Raw genomic sequence first — 16,035 nt, 5'->3', positions numbered from 1 at the left:
GTGGACTGTGTCTCTAACCAGGGTCCAGTTTTGACAGATAAAGGCCGCCAAAGAGACCCAGTGGCCTTTGGGCATCCTGCACGTTGTTCTTAGCCCTGGAGAGGCCGCAACTGGAGGAGCCATGCTTCTTGTAAGACTCGGAGAGACACCCAGGCTCACTGCTTTCAGGGAGAGAGGCTGAAAGTTGGGCTTCTCCCACGGCCAGTCTTGGGTCTGTGGCCCGGCAGCCCTCACTGCTCTGGTTCAAGTGGCTTGTCCTCGAGGACGCCAAAATCGGTAGCGCCACGCATCCTCGAGTTGCTGGAGCAGTGGGCTAGGGGTTAGAGGACCACATCTCGCTGTGTGAACAAAGTCCTTCCCTCCCTCGCCTTGGCCTTCTCATCTAAAATGAGCAGGTGAGTGCAAGGGCATTTCAGGGCAGCGGGCATGTTTTTTCCTGCATCGCCGGCTCCTGCGATGGGCCCTCGCTTATCCCCACTCCCCTGCTCTGCTCGCAAGAAGTGAATATCAGAAGTTAGTGGGAGAAGAACATGCAGGGTCCTGGGAACTTCAGCATTTGGCTCATAAATCTTCCCAGGTCCATCTCCTGCCCTTTACCCCAAGACTGCCTGGGGGGTGGGTGGGATCACCTCTGGGCCTGGGAGAGGCTTGTGAGCTTCACTCAAAGCACAGAGCAGAGCTCCCAGGTCCCCAGTGGCCGAGTACTCGCCGCCTCCATCCTCAGCCCCAGCCCCAATCCAGAAATCTGGACGGGGGTGTTGGGCCAGGTTGGCCAATGGAAATTTATTGATAACCATAAACCTGAGGTGAGTGGAGAGAGTGACATCGAGAAGAGACTCCCGTGACGAATAAGCAGAATGCACTGGGGTCTGGCAGCCCGCACCAGGCGGGCGTCTCAGGGGATGTGTGCCTGCGTCCTCGGGACCACGTGCTCGTGCCGGGTCGGTCAGGGCGTGGTGGGAGTGGATGAGTGGAGAGTAGGGCCGCCTTTGGGTGCAGCCAGGCCAGGGGGGGGCTGGGGAGTGGGGGGCAGACTCCAGCCCAGCGGGACCCCCTGGTCAGAGCCACCTCCGAGTGCCTGTTAGCACCACATACTTGAAATGCTTTCCCAAACGCTGAGAAGCATTGCCTGCCTGCCTCCTTCTTTGCCCGGCCTCAGCTCACCAAGGCATTTGAAATGTTTGCTTTTTGACATAGGCATGTAGGGAAGGGGGTGGAAAGTTTCAGGGAGTTGGGAAGGCTGGGCAGCCGCGGCTGCACCTGGGAAGACGCCACCGCCTCCACTTATGCAAGCCCTTCCCTCTCTGGCTTTTGCAACGTTTCTGTTCTGCAGCAGAAGCAGACAGACATAGCTTGGGTAGAGGTGGATTCTTGAAGGTGCCTCTCTGGCGCTGCGTTTCTTCCTGGGTCAGGTCCGTGGGGACTTTATGCTGGGGCTGTGAGTGTGTGAAGGCTGGAACAGGGGAAGGGGGTGGGTGGACAGCTCGATGGACTTGCTGGCATTGATGGTCCCTTTAAGGGAATGGAGTTGGGGAGCCCGGGGAGGGCTTTGTGCTCACTCCATATGCCCACCCAGGCTGGGAGGTCATGGAGGCCAGGGAGGCCGTTCTGACCTCACGGAGGCTCGGTGGCCCTTGATCCTGGACCTTCCCTTTCCAGCAGCCCCTCTGGGCGCTCTCTCTGCCCTCATGTTATTTTTCCAGATGGGTTCCCCGATGGAGATTTTCTCTCTAAGCCAAATCCACAGGCACCACCTCGGGCCCTACCGCGCACAGGCCGACTGAGGGTGCCCGTGACCTGGGGCATGCTACCTCAGGCTCTCTGAGCCCATTTCTCAACTGAAAAAATGACAGGATCATCAAATAGGGTTATCGTGAGGATTAAGGAACCCAACACCCGTGGGGAAAGTGCTTCGATAACATCCAGTCCATAGTAAGGGCTGTTAGCTATTAGGATTTACCTGGATAACAGAAGAGAAAGGATTCTTTGGTCTCACTTAACTGCATATATCAGGCTAAATGCTGATGTGCTTGGGCAGGGTGGTGCCCGGGCCCTAACCGCCCCTTTTCTCTGGGCTTCAATCAGCATCAGCTGACTGGCCAACCATTACCTTTATGGCTCACTTCCCCTGAGAGAAGCAGAAGACACTGCTCTAAGATTCCTTCAAAGTGGAAGAGGAGGGTAGGGAAGGAGAGGGTGTCCTGGGTTTTGGCAGGATGTGAGGACTCTGGGTCTCCTACTTACAATGCCCCAAATCTCCCAGCTCTGGGGGTGGGGCACTCATCCCTCCTCTCCAGAGGGTCCCCTTGCCCTTTGATTACTCCAGACACACATTACTTAGCTTCTGTGCTCACCTGAGGGTGTCAGACCTCAGAGAATCCCCCTTTGGAGGACACCATGTGGGTTCCAATTCCTGTTCCGTTTACTACCTCCGTTGTTTTCCGGTGTTCCGTGCCCGGCCTCAGTTTCACCATCTGTAAAATGGGTGAATCCATCCTCGCATCTCCCATAGATGCTGCCAGGGTTCTCAAGAACCACACACAGTAGCTATTATAATGTGATTGTTTTCCTGTGTTTGGAACACTTCCTCCTAGGAGACCTGAGGTGAGTTAACTTCCTGGCCTCAGTTGCCTGGTCTGCAGAATGGGAACGATAAATGTTTCTGTTTCTTAGGGTTACTGTGAGGATGGAGTAACAATACAAGGAAAGCACTTAGAACAGTGCCAGCACACAGTAGTGTGCAAGACATAGTTATTCGTATTACCCTTATTATCATCATCCTCGCCCACATTTTGTCATTAAGGTGACCTTGCATCCTTCCACCCTCACTCTTCTCAAACATATGGTAGAATCATTCGTTCATTCAACTGAATGAATGAATCATTCATTCATTCAAATATATATACAATTCGTTAACTATCTTCACACGTAGAAAAGTGAGGCAGGTATTTGGGAATATGGCGCAGATCATCGTTAGCTTGAATGTCTGCTCTTTATTTACCGGTGAAGCAGAAGAAGGGTAGTGGGAGCGGGGCATGGGAGGAACTCCTGTCTCTCCTCCGAAGACTTTTATTGTGAGGCCTCTTTGGTCCAGGCTAGTGCCTGGCCTGCCCAAGGAGCAGGCTTTCTGCCAGGGAGCTGGGAATGGTACTTTCTGCCCTCATCCCACACTGAACCCAATTTGTGCTTGGGCCCCAGAGCTGGAACTGCCACGGTCCTTCCGGAAGCATGATTTCAGGGCTTTCGTGCAATCTGGAAGACGCACTCCCACTGACTTCAGAGATGAATGTGCTTTTCTGGGATTTGAAGACCTATGAACCTGCAGGGAACTTTCAGCGTCTCCATCTGGCTCTCTGAGCCACCCAGTCTGCCCGGCTGTCTCCTAGGCTCAGCTGGTCCCCCCACCGAGCCTCCGATAGGTCCTCACCCGACAGAGCTTCCGCACGAGGGCGCATCCACACTCGGACACTCGGTGCTTGTTCCCTGCGCTCCCCGGAAATAAGCCGCAGCGCGGGGCTCCTTCCTGCAGGGTCCCCTCCTAAGCTCAAGTTACACACTTCACCTGGGAGCCCAGGATTCTTCCCCCTGCCGGAGCCGGGTTAGGGCGCCCTGCCGGAGTCCTGCGGCTGAAACCTCTCAGAGAGGTTGCTAACTGCTGCAAGCACGTGGGGCTCGCCTCTCCAGACCGCGACTAGAACTGGGGTTGTTTTTTCTTTACTATCAGTGCCCTGCCCACCAGCTGCGCGTGTCTCCGCCTGCGTCCCGCCCATGCCCAAATTGGGCGGTGTTTATTATTGTACGAATTCAAGCTCCGATTTGCCTTAGAGTTTAGAAGGAGCGCTGCGGTGGCGCGCCTTTCCGGAAAGGCAAGGATGTACGTGCTGGACTTTGGGTGCCTGGGAAACTCCAGGAAGGGCTCCGGGAGCGGAGGTGGGGGCTCCGCGCAGTAACACCGGTTTGTCTCTCGCTCTGGGTCTGGCTCTGGGTCTGTTCGAGCCGGCACCGAGGCTGGATCCAAACTTGAGCTTGCAGGGGGCGCTCTGGTCTGGAGGGGTTGGGTGACTCCGGCGACTGTGGTACCCGTGCGTTGCAAAAGCGCCGACATTGAGGTTGTTTTTCCATCCCAGGGTTGAAAGGGGGGCTCCGAGGAAAGCCAGGGATCCAGAGAGAAGGCAGCGCCCCGCCCCCTCTTGGCTAGAGGGCCATCCTCAAGACCAAAGCCTGGACCAGGCCAGGCGGGACACTGGGCATAAGTTAGAATTGCAGCGCTGGGGACGGAGGCCTGGTTGTGTCCCAGGGCCTGACCTGGCTGTCCCTCAAGCCCCGCCTGCCCCCAAACCGGTTTTTCGACCCTGACCGTGACTTCCTTTTTGGTATTTCAAACGTACCGGGTCCCCTGTAGTCTATTCGGAACCCCCAAACACATGGGTTACTTCCTGGATTCCGCATTTCAGAGTGGGATTCTCCCTGCTTTTCCGTGTTCAGGGGTGACCTGAGCACTGGCAGCCGGTCCCCAGCATAGGGTCGCCTCTCTGTGACAGCAGCAGCAGACAGGCCCCTCCCTCATTAACGCAGGTTTAGTGCGTGTCTTCCCAATTGCCGGGGAGCCTCGAGGGCCGTTACAACCCTCACCTGCCGTCCTCACTCCTCTGCCTTCTCTTTGGCATCCACACGGTTGACTCAAGAAACGTTAATTCAGTTATCCCAAGCTTTTTCTTTCTTTCTTTTAAAATATATTCAGCAAAGATCGTAAAACAGGCACTAGTCACGTTACGTGCCACCCCTCCAAGGCGGTGGAGTAGGGGGAGACACCTCCTTCTAAGTCAGCATCATTCAGGCTTTTTGATTCAAACCGGGACGTGGCTAAATGTAAAATGAGACCGGGTGGGGAGTGCTTACACCCCAGGGTGAGTGGGGAGGGGAGCGGCGGGAGAGCGAGCAGGCTTCCCAAACGCTTAATGTAATCACGGGCCAGCTGCGTGCACTTGTAAAGTTGTTATAACCCCCTCCTTGTTATAAACAGGAAAGCACAGAATATAAAGCAAGAGACCTGCATTCACAAATACCAGCTCTGCTGCACCAGCTGCCAAGTTCCCCTTTTATGGTGCTCCTCCTCGCAATCTCAGGCCCATCAGAAAGATCTTAGTCTCTCCCCCTCAGCTCTCCAAAAGGGTTTACTTTGAAACCTCCCCAACTAAGCTATGGACCCGGTACTGCACGCCCTCTCCAACTCTCAGTGCCCTGTGCCACTGGCTTCGGGAGAAACTGGGCTCCTGGAGTCCTCTTCCCCAGGTCCCCAGGGAGCCCCGAGGTTTGCCCCTTTCGGGATGCTAGGCCCCCAGGGAGTACGCCTCCACCCCCAGCTCCTCTGGGGCATCCCAAGGATCTCTCCAAGGAGGGCTGCATCCTCTTCTAATCAGACTCCCGTCTATCTCCTCTCCCCCGCCAAAATATCTAAGAGCTCTTAAAAGACCTCAGAAGGCATTTTATGAGACTGTGTCATCTCTACATTTCCTACTAAGCCTGGGAGAAGAAAAGATCTTTTGTGGGAGGCCATGGGACTTCGGGGCTCCCCCAGGCCAGGGGTAAAACTCACCCCTGCGCCCCTCCCCCCCCCACCTCTCCTTCCTGGCCTGGCAGACCCCGCTCTGAGCCACCGCTATCCACATCCTGCCTCACTGACTGTGTGTGCTTACAGCGTCAAGGGGTGGACGTGATATTTCAAACATCAGATCAGTGCGTTTATATATTGGGTGCCCGGAAATTTTTCCAAATAAACACAGCTTGATTCAACTTGGGTGGGCGGACTTATCAACAGACTAATTCTATAAACAAATGAAGGAATAACCCCGAAACCGATTGGCTGGTATCAAAAAGACACGTGGAGGGAAAAGCTTGGAGTTTTTCAGCAATGAAATTTTAATTAATGTGGGTGGGCTGAGAACACAGCGACTGTTTATCATAGACAATTTATTTTCCAGCGCTAAGTCAACATATAATAGCAAACTTACAACAATTATTTAACATTTTTAAAGCCATGAAGAAGGGACAGAGCCCCGAGCCGCCGGGGAGAGCGGCAGAGCGGGAGGCAGGCGCAGGGCAGGCTCCCCTGGAGGGCCCTTGCGGTGCGGGGCACAGTCCCTAAGCCGCCTGGGTCGCCTGCGACGCCGGAGCGCAGCGCGGGCTCCCACTCGCCATGAGCCACCTCTTCAGTCCCCGGCTGCCTGCTCTGGCCGCCTCTCCCATGCTCTATCTGTACGGCCCCGAGAGACCCGGGCTGCCTCTGGCCTTCGCCCCCGCGGCCGCTCTGGCGGCCTCGGGCCGGGTGGAGCCCCCCCAGAAGCCGCCCTACAGCTACATCGCGCTCATAGCCATGGCGATCCAGGATGCGCCTGAGCAGAGGGTCACACTCAACGGCATCTACCAGTTCATCATGGACCGCTTCCCTTTCTACCAGGATAACCGACAGGGCTGGCAGAACAGCATCCGCCACAACCTCTCGCTCAACGACTGCTTCGTCAAGGTGCCCCGCGAGAAAGGACGGCCCGGCAAGGGCAGCTACTGGACGCTGGACCCTCGCTGCCTGGATATGTTCGAGAATGGCAACTACCGGCGCCGGAAGAGGAAGCCCAAGCCGGGCCCCGGAGCCCCGGAGGCCAAGCGGGCCCGCGCCGAGCTGCAGGAGCGCGGCGCAGAAGCGCAGCCGGAGGTGGAGAGAGGGGGAGCGCGCCCCCGCTCCGCGACCCCCATCCACGAGGGAGCGCCTGCGCGCCCCTCGCCCCTCCGGGAAGGCTCCTCTCCTCCGGCGTCCCTCCACTGGCCCAGGCCCGCGTCGCCCTCTGGGGACGCAGGCGACGCGCTCCAGGGCGCAGCGGCCGTGGCCGCCAGCCAGCCCGCGCGCACGGTGGATGGCTCGCGGTCCCCTCCGCGCCCCGCCTCCCGCAGCTCTCCGAAGAGCTCGGACAAGTCCAAGAGCTTCAGCATAGACAGCATCCTGGCGGGACGGCAGGGGCAAAAGCCGGCTGGAGGGGGCGAGCTCCCGGGGGGCGCCAAGCAGGGGCCCGGCGGCTGTCTGGGCGCCTCGCTTCTGGCCACCTCCTCCGGCCTCCGTCCACCTTTCAACGCTTCCCTGATGCTCGACCCGCACGTCCAGGGCGGCTTTTACCAGCTCGGGATCCCTTTCCTCTCCTATTTCCCTCTGCAGCTCCCCGACACGGTGCTTCATTTCCAGTAAAGCAAACAGTGCCTGATCTTTCCCCTGCCCTGGTCTGAGCTTCTTGTGAGCAACCAGGACTCCCACCGCTGGAGGAAGAAGTCGCGTGTTTTTTAAAAAATGATTTCCTCTGCCGACTCCTGGGAAGTATTAGCAACCTCTGCGCAGGGATGGGCACACTCCCCTGCCTCCTGCAAGGCGGACCTTCCCAGAACCCGGAGCAGCTTCGGAGATTTAAAAGACATTGCCCACGCTGGGACTGGGGCATCTCAGACCTCCTCCTGTGGGAGCAGGAAAATGCCTTGACCTTAGGTCGGTCCCACTGGCTACCCAGACAGGCCCTGCGTGTCTGGGGAACGGGAGGGCGCAGACAACCCGAGGGCAGATACGTGGCCGCGGTGTGGTCCTTTCTATCTGAGAGCCACGGTCTGACCATCACCAGCTCGGTTGTCACTGTGGCCTGGGCCTTGGCTTTGAGCTCGTCGGGGTGATGGGTGTTCACAGCTGGGTTTGTCCCTGAAGTCCAGGGAGAATTTTTCGCTTTTCCTTTCTAGATAGTAAAAGGAACATGCTATATTCTTTGGCTAAAATGCTTGAGTCTTTTTACTGTAAGGATTGCCCTCTGAAAACATCTGTATTAACAACTTCTATTACGAAAGTGCACTCTGTATCATTTAGCATTTTGTTGCATTATGATAGCTTGTTAATCAATACACATGTTCGCCAACGCATGTTACCAGCAATAGCCAGCCTCCTATCTCTTTGCTTTTTTGTTTAAGGGTCGAAAGATTTCTGGAGACACCGGAAGTGTGTGAGGGGGAGCGAAGATGCCTAAGACAGCGGAAGATTTTCCACTTCCATGTTTTTTTTTCAAGATCTAGGCTTGACCGTTGCTACATTTTCCAGAATTGTGTAGTGAAGGACTACTTTTAATCAAAAGAGTTGGGTGAAACAAACACATGGAAAGCAAGTAGAGGGAGAGATGGGTTAGTGCCAGCAAGAGTAAGGGAGCCCACTGGTGTCTGTGGAGGCGGCTCTCTGGACCCCAAGGAACAGGAGGCTTGGTGGGAGGCTTCCCAGCCGACTGCAACTGGCTCCTCCCTCTAAGCCCCAACCAGGCAGGCCCAGAGCTTGCAGCTAAATAAACACCTATGGAGGTGACTGGAAGTCTGGTGTGAGGGGTGGGCGGGAAGGCAGGGGGCTGAGACAAAGATCTGGTGACGAAAATTGAGATTTTTCACAGCCCGGTACAGCTTGAAACTTTTGGGAAATGCATCTAACCTCTTATGGTATCTCTCTTTGGGTTGTTTTGGTGGTTCTGAAACTTGATTTCCTGAACCTCCAAGTTACTTTAATTTTATCTGATGTGGGAAAAGCACAATAAGCCATGAGTTCTTGGAGGGAGGTGGAGACAGTCTCTGCATTTTTTAGAGCAGTTTCCAGGACAAATAAAAATGAACACAAACTTTACATCAGGAGAGCCTGTTGGTTAATATGTTGGATATTTTGGACAGGCAGAATAATTTAGTAACTAGTAGGCACAGAGCCGACTTACTGAGAATTCATCCTGAAGGCGTGTGCTACCGCCCCACACGTGCATCCACGACCGCTTTCTGCCCGGGCTGGTGGGAACACTTTGGCGGGTGAGCTTCAGGGTCCTTGATGTGAAGAACTTTGATGAGATCCTATTGTTGAGATCCAGGATCACTGTGATTGACTTAAAATGTGGTGGAAGGGCCATCATTCGATATTTTGTTATCCCGAAGTCTCAGCCTCTGTGAATAAAGTTGTTTTTTCATTAACCTCTCAGTGACTGGTTCAATGGATTACTGGGGGGGGGGGGTAAACAAACAGTGTAATAAGAAAGGGGAGCCTGGGATTATATCTCGGAACCCCAACAGTGTCTCTGGAGGCTCTGGCTTCCGAGGGAGGGTACACAAACATGGACTGGAGGGTAGGAGCTGAAAACCCCAGGACTGGTGGATGCTGCCTGAATGTCAGCAATAAGATGAAGATTCTGCTGTGTAGGATGTATTTTTAATGTTTTCTTTTTATGTTTGATTTGAGATCTCGTGTGTTTTGTTAAGTTATGATGCCTGTTTTCTGGAGAAGCAAATAATCGAATACTGTCATTTTAAAAAATACTGTCATTTATCTTAGAGTTACAGTTCCAAAAAGTTCCACAAACATTATTTTTATGGCAAAGAAAAAAAAGGCAGGAGTATGTATTACTTTGTAAGGCTGTTTATACATACATAAAGAGGAATTCTGTTACCTAATCCCCACATTCATCTGGTTTAGGAAAGCAAAGAGAAACGGACAGTGGGGTCATTTCTATGGATTCTATACAATTCCATGTGTTTTCCTTCCTACTGGAGAGAGAGAGGGGCTGTGGCACTTAGCAATCCAAACAGCTGTTCTAATGTTCCAGCTTAGTCATGTGCTCCAAATTACGGATCAATGAGAGCAAGGAAAGGTTTCTACTCTTAATAAAAACAAAATCACCTAGATTTCAAGTAAACTAAAAGCAACCAAATCATTCTGTTCTTTGGCAATCTGAAGTATGCCTCAGTGTTCTCCTCGAAACAAAGGGAACAGATTCTGGTTCCTGTAGATGATCGTTGGTTTAAGCCTTGATTACACACACACACACACACACACACACACACACACACACACACACACACACACACTTATGAGTACACTGATCATAATAGGGGATATGGCAGGTGTATGTGCAGTGATAAATGTGTATGTGTACATATATGTATACATGTGTGTATATATACACACATGCATGTGTGTATATATGTCCTACACACACAAATGGTCAGAAATTCACCTTCATTGCATAGCTGGGACAGATAAACTCAGATCAAGTGCTGAATTCCTTTAGATTTACACAAGTATTGGTACTTTGGGAAAGATTTTGTTTTTCTATATAATTTGAACAAGGAATAATTTAGTTTTTTGCACTATCATAGTGAAACTAACAAGGACTTTACAAAAGAATCTTGGAAGACATACTCACCTGAGACGTTTACCTTCCCAACTTTTGCAAGGGGCTTCAAAAAGGCCTTTTGCTTTGTCTGCTCATGGATGTTACCTGGCTCTTGTGGAGGCTGATGGCCTCCTGGGTCTTACACGCCCCATAAGGTTTTCCAGAATTGGAACAGGATGTGTCTTGCCATTTTCCAATACAGCCGCATCTCTCTGGAAAGAGGCCCACCCCGTGGTCTCTACCATTTCGTGAAGAGTGGTCAGCGTCTATGCATGTGTGGGTTAATGAATTAGCCACATGTGATGTTATTGTTACAGCTGAAGGCCAGAGCCCATCCGCCCGGGCTGCACCCATGTGAGAGCCACGACTCGGTGTACTTCCCATCTTCATGGCGGCTGGGGTCTTGCTTCCATGATGCAGGGGTTGTTCCATCGAGTCAAAAATACACATGAGAGGCTTCCCCGGTGGCGCAGTGGTTGAGAGTCTGCCTGCCGATGCAGGGGACACGGTTCGAGCCCCGGTCCGGGAAGATCCCACATGCCGCGGAGTGGCTGGGCCCGTGAGCCATGGCCGCTGAGCCTGCGCGTCCAGAGCCTGTGCTCCCCAACGGGAGAGGCCACAACAGTGAGAGACCCGCGTACTGCAAAAAAAACCCCCAAAAAACAACACATGATAATAAACCAAGTTTATTATTAAAATTGAAGAACATGAGTTTGTTGGAAAAGTAAAATTCTTTTTATCCACATTTCAAGCAGTTTTTATGCCTGAATAGCCAAGTGTCAAGTTCTTGTCTACACTTGTCTTTATCCAGACGCCCCAGACTTGGGGTTCTGAAGGGTCAGACAGATCCCATAGATTGTACAGTGAGCTAGAGGGGTCCACAGGGAGTGGTGGGGCCTGGGCCCAACTGGGAGGGTCTGTCTCTTCCAGTGGCGTCCAAGTTGCCAACTGCCCTGGGAAAACCACACAAGTGGCTCATAGGCCAGATGTGGATTCAAACCCAGGGTGTACACTGTGGTGGGCAGATGAGACCAAGTGGAAAATTCACTTCTTCCCCTGGAAGGTGGCTGGAGAGAGGGAGGTGGGAGGGCTTATCCTAAGTACTGGGGACTGGGGGGACATTATCAACTCAGGTGTCTTTATTTACCCTGGCAGTGATAGGGGCGGGCAAAGGGTAGGCACTGGGGCAAAGATTCAGTCCCAACCTCCTCTTCCCATTGGCGTGAACCAGGGTTCCAGCAGGAAACAGAAACCTACTTAGATGAACCACTGGAAAAGACCTGGTTGGAGGGACTACTTACAGGGGAGCAGGTGGAGTGAGTGTAGATGTGACCGCAGTGCTGGCGCGGGCAGGAGCTGAGGAGAATGACCCGACTTCTCTCCTCTTCTGCCTTCCAGCCTCACGTTGATGCCTCTGATCGGCTAAACCCCACCAGGAGTCCAGCCTACAGGAGTCCAGCCTACAGGGAGCCCAGGTGATACAGTCCACAGGGCTCAGCCTGCTGGGGCAGAGAGGGGTAGAGAACGCACTGGGCTGGGACCGAGGCAAACAGAGCACGGCCAGCACAGTGGAGGGTCCTGCCTCTGGGGCCAGTTGGTGGCGGCTGCCCGGACCACACTGTGGACGTCCAAGGGCCAAGACCAGGATGTCTGGGACAATACCGGCGGCTGCATCTGGCATTCTCAGAGATTGGATTCTCCCGTCTGGCAAGCTTCCGGGAGAAGGTGGGTCTAGACCCTAGCCTGAGAGCCTCTTGGGTGGGCGGAGTCTGGATTTAGCTCCTGAGGGCCCTGGCCCTGGCCGTACAGTCTCCGCCTTCTCACCTCTGAGCCTGGAAGGGACTTGCTGAGTTGCTGGGGGCTGCGATGACTGTGCCTAGTTTGTATCCATTTGCTGAGCATTTAAAACAAAGTTACTCCTTCCTGGCTAGTGCGAGGAGCGCAACTGATGCCGTGTTACTCTTCCAGAATGTGTGTCCCACACGCTGGGGAGGGCGTCCTCCAGCCGGAGTCCAGGGAAGGGACACAAAGGAAGTGTCTCGGCCGAAGGTCAGGCACTCTGGGAAGAGTGCGGAAGACGCCCTGCTGTCCACAAGACCATGTCACCTTGGACAACTCCAGGTTTAAAGCCTGACTCAGGTCCTCATACTGTGCAAGGTGAATATGACACATGTCCTGTCTCCCCAGCATCCTGGGACCACAGTTCTTTCCCAGGTAGTGGCCACCTTCTACTGTTCCACAGGTCTCTCTAGACACACCTACTAGTGAGGAAACCCCCTCTCATTAATGTCTTATTGACTCATTACCATTCAGTAATTTGAAGTTCAGATGAAGGTGGGGAGGGGTACGTTAGCCTTGTCAAGAGTGAGCCCGCCAGACAGAGAATAATAACCCAGCTCTGCTCTGACTTGCTGTGTGACATCAGCAAAATGACTTAACCCTTCTGTGCCTTAACTCTCTCACCTGTACAAATGGGGGCAACGTTAGTAACTGCCTCACCAAGCTGTTGAAAGGAGTAAATTTAATGATGGGTGTAAATTCCTAGGACAGCACCTGACCCAGTTCTCGTCTGCAAAATGGGACTAATCATAATGCCTTCTGCATTGGGCAGCTGTCAGAATTAAATTAGTTAATACATACACATACAATATCTGGCCTGTGGGAGGCATTCGGTCAATGGGAGGTCTTGTCTGTATATAGACGCAGCCTCTAATCTAAACACTCTTGTTTTACAAGCCCATTTGCGAGCCCACAGCGCGGCTCGCATCCCGTCACTCCTCCTGGGCCAGCTTCTTCGGCTCTTCCTCCCGGGCAGGCTGGCAGCCATTTTCGTCTCTTCCTTGCAGTGTTATATCTCTTGAGATGATCCAATCGTTTGAACACAAAACCAAAAGCAAAGTAAGCCGCCACACGCGGCAGGGGATCCTAGGAAACCACAGGAGGGCGATTTTCACGAGCCCAGGAGGGCGAGTCCTTTGGTGTTTCTTCGCCTTGCCCAGGAGCTTACAAGGAGCTTCCCAGGGCTGGCCGTCCAGCCATAGTGAACTCAGGGGCCTTGGGAATGAATAAAACTCTTCATTTCTGCCCTCCCCCCAGCCCAGCACCAAGACCACGCCTGTTGATCAAGAAGAGGCTCCACCCCTCTCCCGGGGACAAAGGGACCAGACTGGGGAGCAGCTTTTCCTAAATTCATGCGTTTCATAGCCCGCCTTATAAAGTGTAAGGAACATTTCTTTAAATGCTGTGGCTAAATATAGCAGGGGCTGGGTCAGCTAGAACATTTTTAGAAAGCACATTACAAATCAGGAATGTTTTAGAGAAATAAATAAACTTTCCCACATTTTTGGACTTTGTGTCGGCTCTGCAGGCTCCATCTTGAGAGCATGATGTGAGGTGGGGGTGATGAATAATTCACGTTGGGCTCTTGCGGGTGCCCGGAGCACCCTGCGAGTGGCTTCTCCTTCCCTTCCTTGGGCATGGGGCTCTAGGACAGGGGTGGGGTGGGCATGGGAGAAACTGTCAGGCTAGGGACAGCTCAGCATCTGAAATAAGGGCCACTCAGTGACATAAGGAAGACGGGATTAAGGAGAAATACATCTATTTCCAGTGCGTTTCATTTCTTGTCTCTGCTGTCTGTTCCGGGGGTTCACTGGCCTTCCACACGGGGTGAGAACAAACCCAGGGGGCCGTGTGCCCACCCCTCTGTTGCAGGATGACCTCCCGGTGCTTGTGTCCTGTTCCCAAGGGCTCCCATTCCGTCGGCCTCTGGTGGGACCAGGTGGCGTGTTTCTATAAGCTCCTCAGGGGAGTCTGCTCTGCAGCCAGGGTTGCGAGCCACCGTAGCGAGGTACTGACGTCATCAGGCGGGTCTCTGGGCGTGAAGGAATCGTGCAAAGCAGGTTGTTCATCTCTTACTCTTTCTTCTTATTTATCCACATTTGTACTCAATTTCCACTTGGTCAAAATAGACTCTCGGCTTCTCTCCATGGACGAAAGCATCCTTTTTCTATTTCTTCGGGTAGAGCTGCCTCCACTAAAACACTCGAAGTTATATGTGTTCACGCAAGAAGTGTGGAATATTTAGAAGAGTACTAAAAAGAGAACCAATGTGTGATCCCATGACCACCTGTAATAATCCCACCACCAGAGATTATGGTTGGTACTTCCCCCCTAGACTATATATATATCTGTATCAACCATAGATATACCATTGATATTAGATCGGTATGTATATATACAAATTGTTCTCTATTTCATCACTGCTGCCACCATCACCATCATCATCACCACCACCATCACCATAGAGCTTTTTTGCACACGCAGAGTGCCAGGGAGGTGCTGTAAGGCCTCTTACGGCACGATCCTTTAATTGCTGACAGCCTGGCCACACAAAGATGAGGTGAAAATAGATCTGTTTATTTATTAACACCTTTTATTTTGAAATAATTATAGATTCATGGGAAGGTGCAAAGAAATGCACAGGGAGGTGAAAGAGACTTATTTTGTGCAAAAATTTTTATAGCCCTTTTCTCATTTAAATTTAACCACCTATGGCATCACCACGATCTCTGTTTACACACACTAGGGCACAGACACGTACACACACACACACTCTCTCAGAGAGACAGGTGTCTTGTCCTAAGGCACCTGGCTAGTCAGGCTCAGAGTTAGTCCTGGAGCACATGGCCAGCACCGACCCCCTGCCATGAGGTCGGGACCAAGGATGGGGACAGAGACTCCCACCACATGACCACTGGTCCACAGACCCAATCTGCGCTCTTGCTGTCCCCTCCCTCCCCATCACGGGGGAGCCACGCCAGCACCTAAGATCCATTCTTTGATTGGTTTTCATGCTTCCAGCAGTTACGGGTAGAGCTGCAAGTGAGAACTCGACTTTTGCTGTCTGTTTGGACGAGTGGATCTCTACCTGCGCTAAGCACCGGAATCCCCAGGGGGTCTTTAAAAAAAATGCTGACGGCCGGGTCACAGCCCCAGATGGTTTTTTAGGATGACCTCCCCCACCCCCCGCAATAATCCTAGTGTGCAGCTGGCGTCGGGAAGCAGTGGTTTTGGTATCAGTAAGGGAAGGCTTAAGGTCAAGTGCCTGGATTATTCAGAAAAACCTCTGGGCAAGAAGAAACAGAGAAGTGGGTTTCGGGTTGAATGAGGCAGCCCAGCTGCTGACATTCATCAGGGCTCACGGCCTCCCTGCCTCCTCGCACACCATCTGGGGAGAAGGTACTGAGCACATCACCGCTTTGGATCATTTCAGCAACACTGTGAGGCTGCCTTGAGTCTCCCAACTTGCTGGAGGAGGCATCAAGGCTGGGTGAGTGCATGACACACAGTCAGGGAGAACCCGAGTCAAACATTCAGGTCATTTGTTCCTAAAGCTCCGGCTCTCTTTCGCAACATCTTCGCTGCACAAGCTAGCGTTTCACAGATCTCCCCCCACGTTCAGCCTGGGGTGAAGGAAGCACATGCATTTAAGGATACGCACGAAGGAGTAAAAGTGTTTGTTTTCCCATGATCAGGAACTTGTTCCAAGAGCCTCTGTCATCAGAACAGCCTGTCATTCTCCATCCACCAGATAGTCATTAAGTGCCAGGCGTGCGACACACCTTAGCCACATACAAGTGGACCAGACCCCGGTCCTGTCCTCGAGGGGCTTATACTCAGGTGGGGAAGACCAGCAAAGCAAATTGACAGGCACCAGCCGATGCACAGTTGACATTTATGGTCACTCAAAATCTTTTAAACACTCTCCGTTTCCTGAGAGATCCCCATTCTTTCAAGCCGGTCTTTCAACTATAAGAAGCAA

At 52.8% G+C, this 16,035-nt stretch overlaps 1 protein-coding gene across 1 annotated transcript; it reads left to right on the top strand.

Annotated features, from left to right (window-relative positions):
* Positions 1 to 5,863: 5,863 nt before the first annotated feature.
* FOXL1 (forkhead box L1) lies at positions 5,864 to 8,382 on the top strand. Its single transcript, XM_004280074.4, has one exon. The coding sequence runs from the start codon at positions 6,197 to 6,199 to the stop codon at positions 7,232 to 7,234; it is 1,038 nt and encodes a 345-aa protein (XP_004280122.1). The 5' UTR covers positions 5,864 to 6,196; the 3' UTR covers positions 7,235 to 8,382.
* The last annotated feature ends 7,653 nt before the right edge of the window (positions 8,383 to 16,035 follow it).

The sequence above is a fragment of the Orcinus orca genome, chromosome 20, assembly GCF_937001465.1.
Source record: "Orcinus orca chromosome 20, mOrcOrc1.1, whole genome shotgun sequence".
Lineage (NCBI taxonomy): Eukaryota > Metazoa > Chordata > Mammalia > Artiodactyla > Delphinidae > Orcinus > Orcinus orca.
The sequence above is the reverse complement of the archived record's forward strand: the minus strand, read 5'-3'. Positions and strand labels throughout refer to the sequence as shown.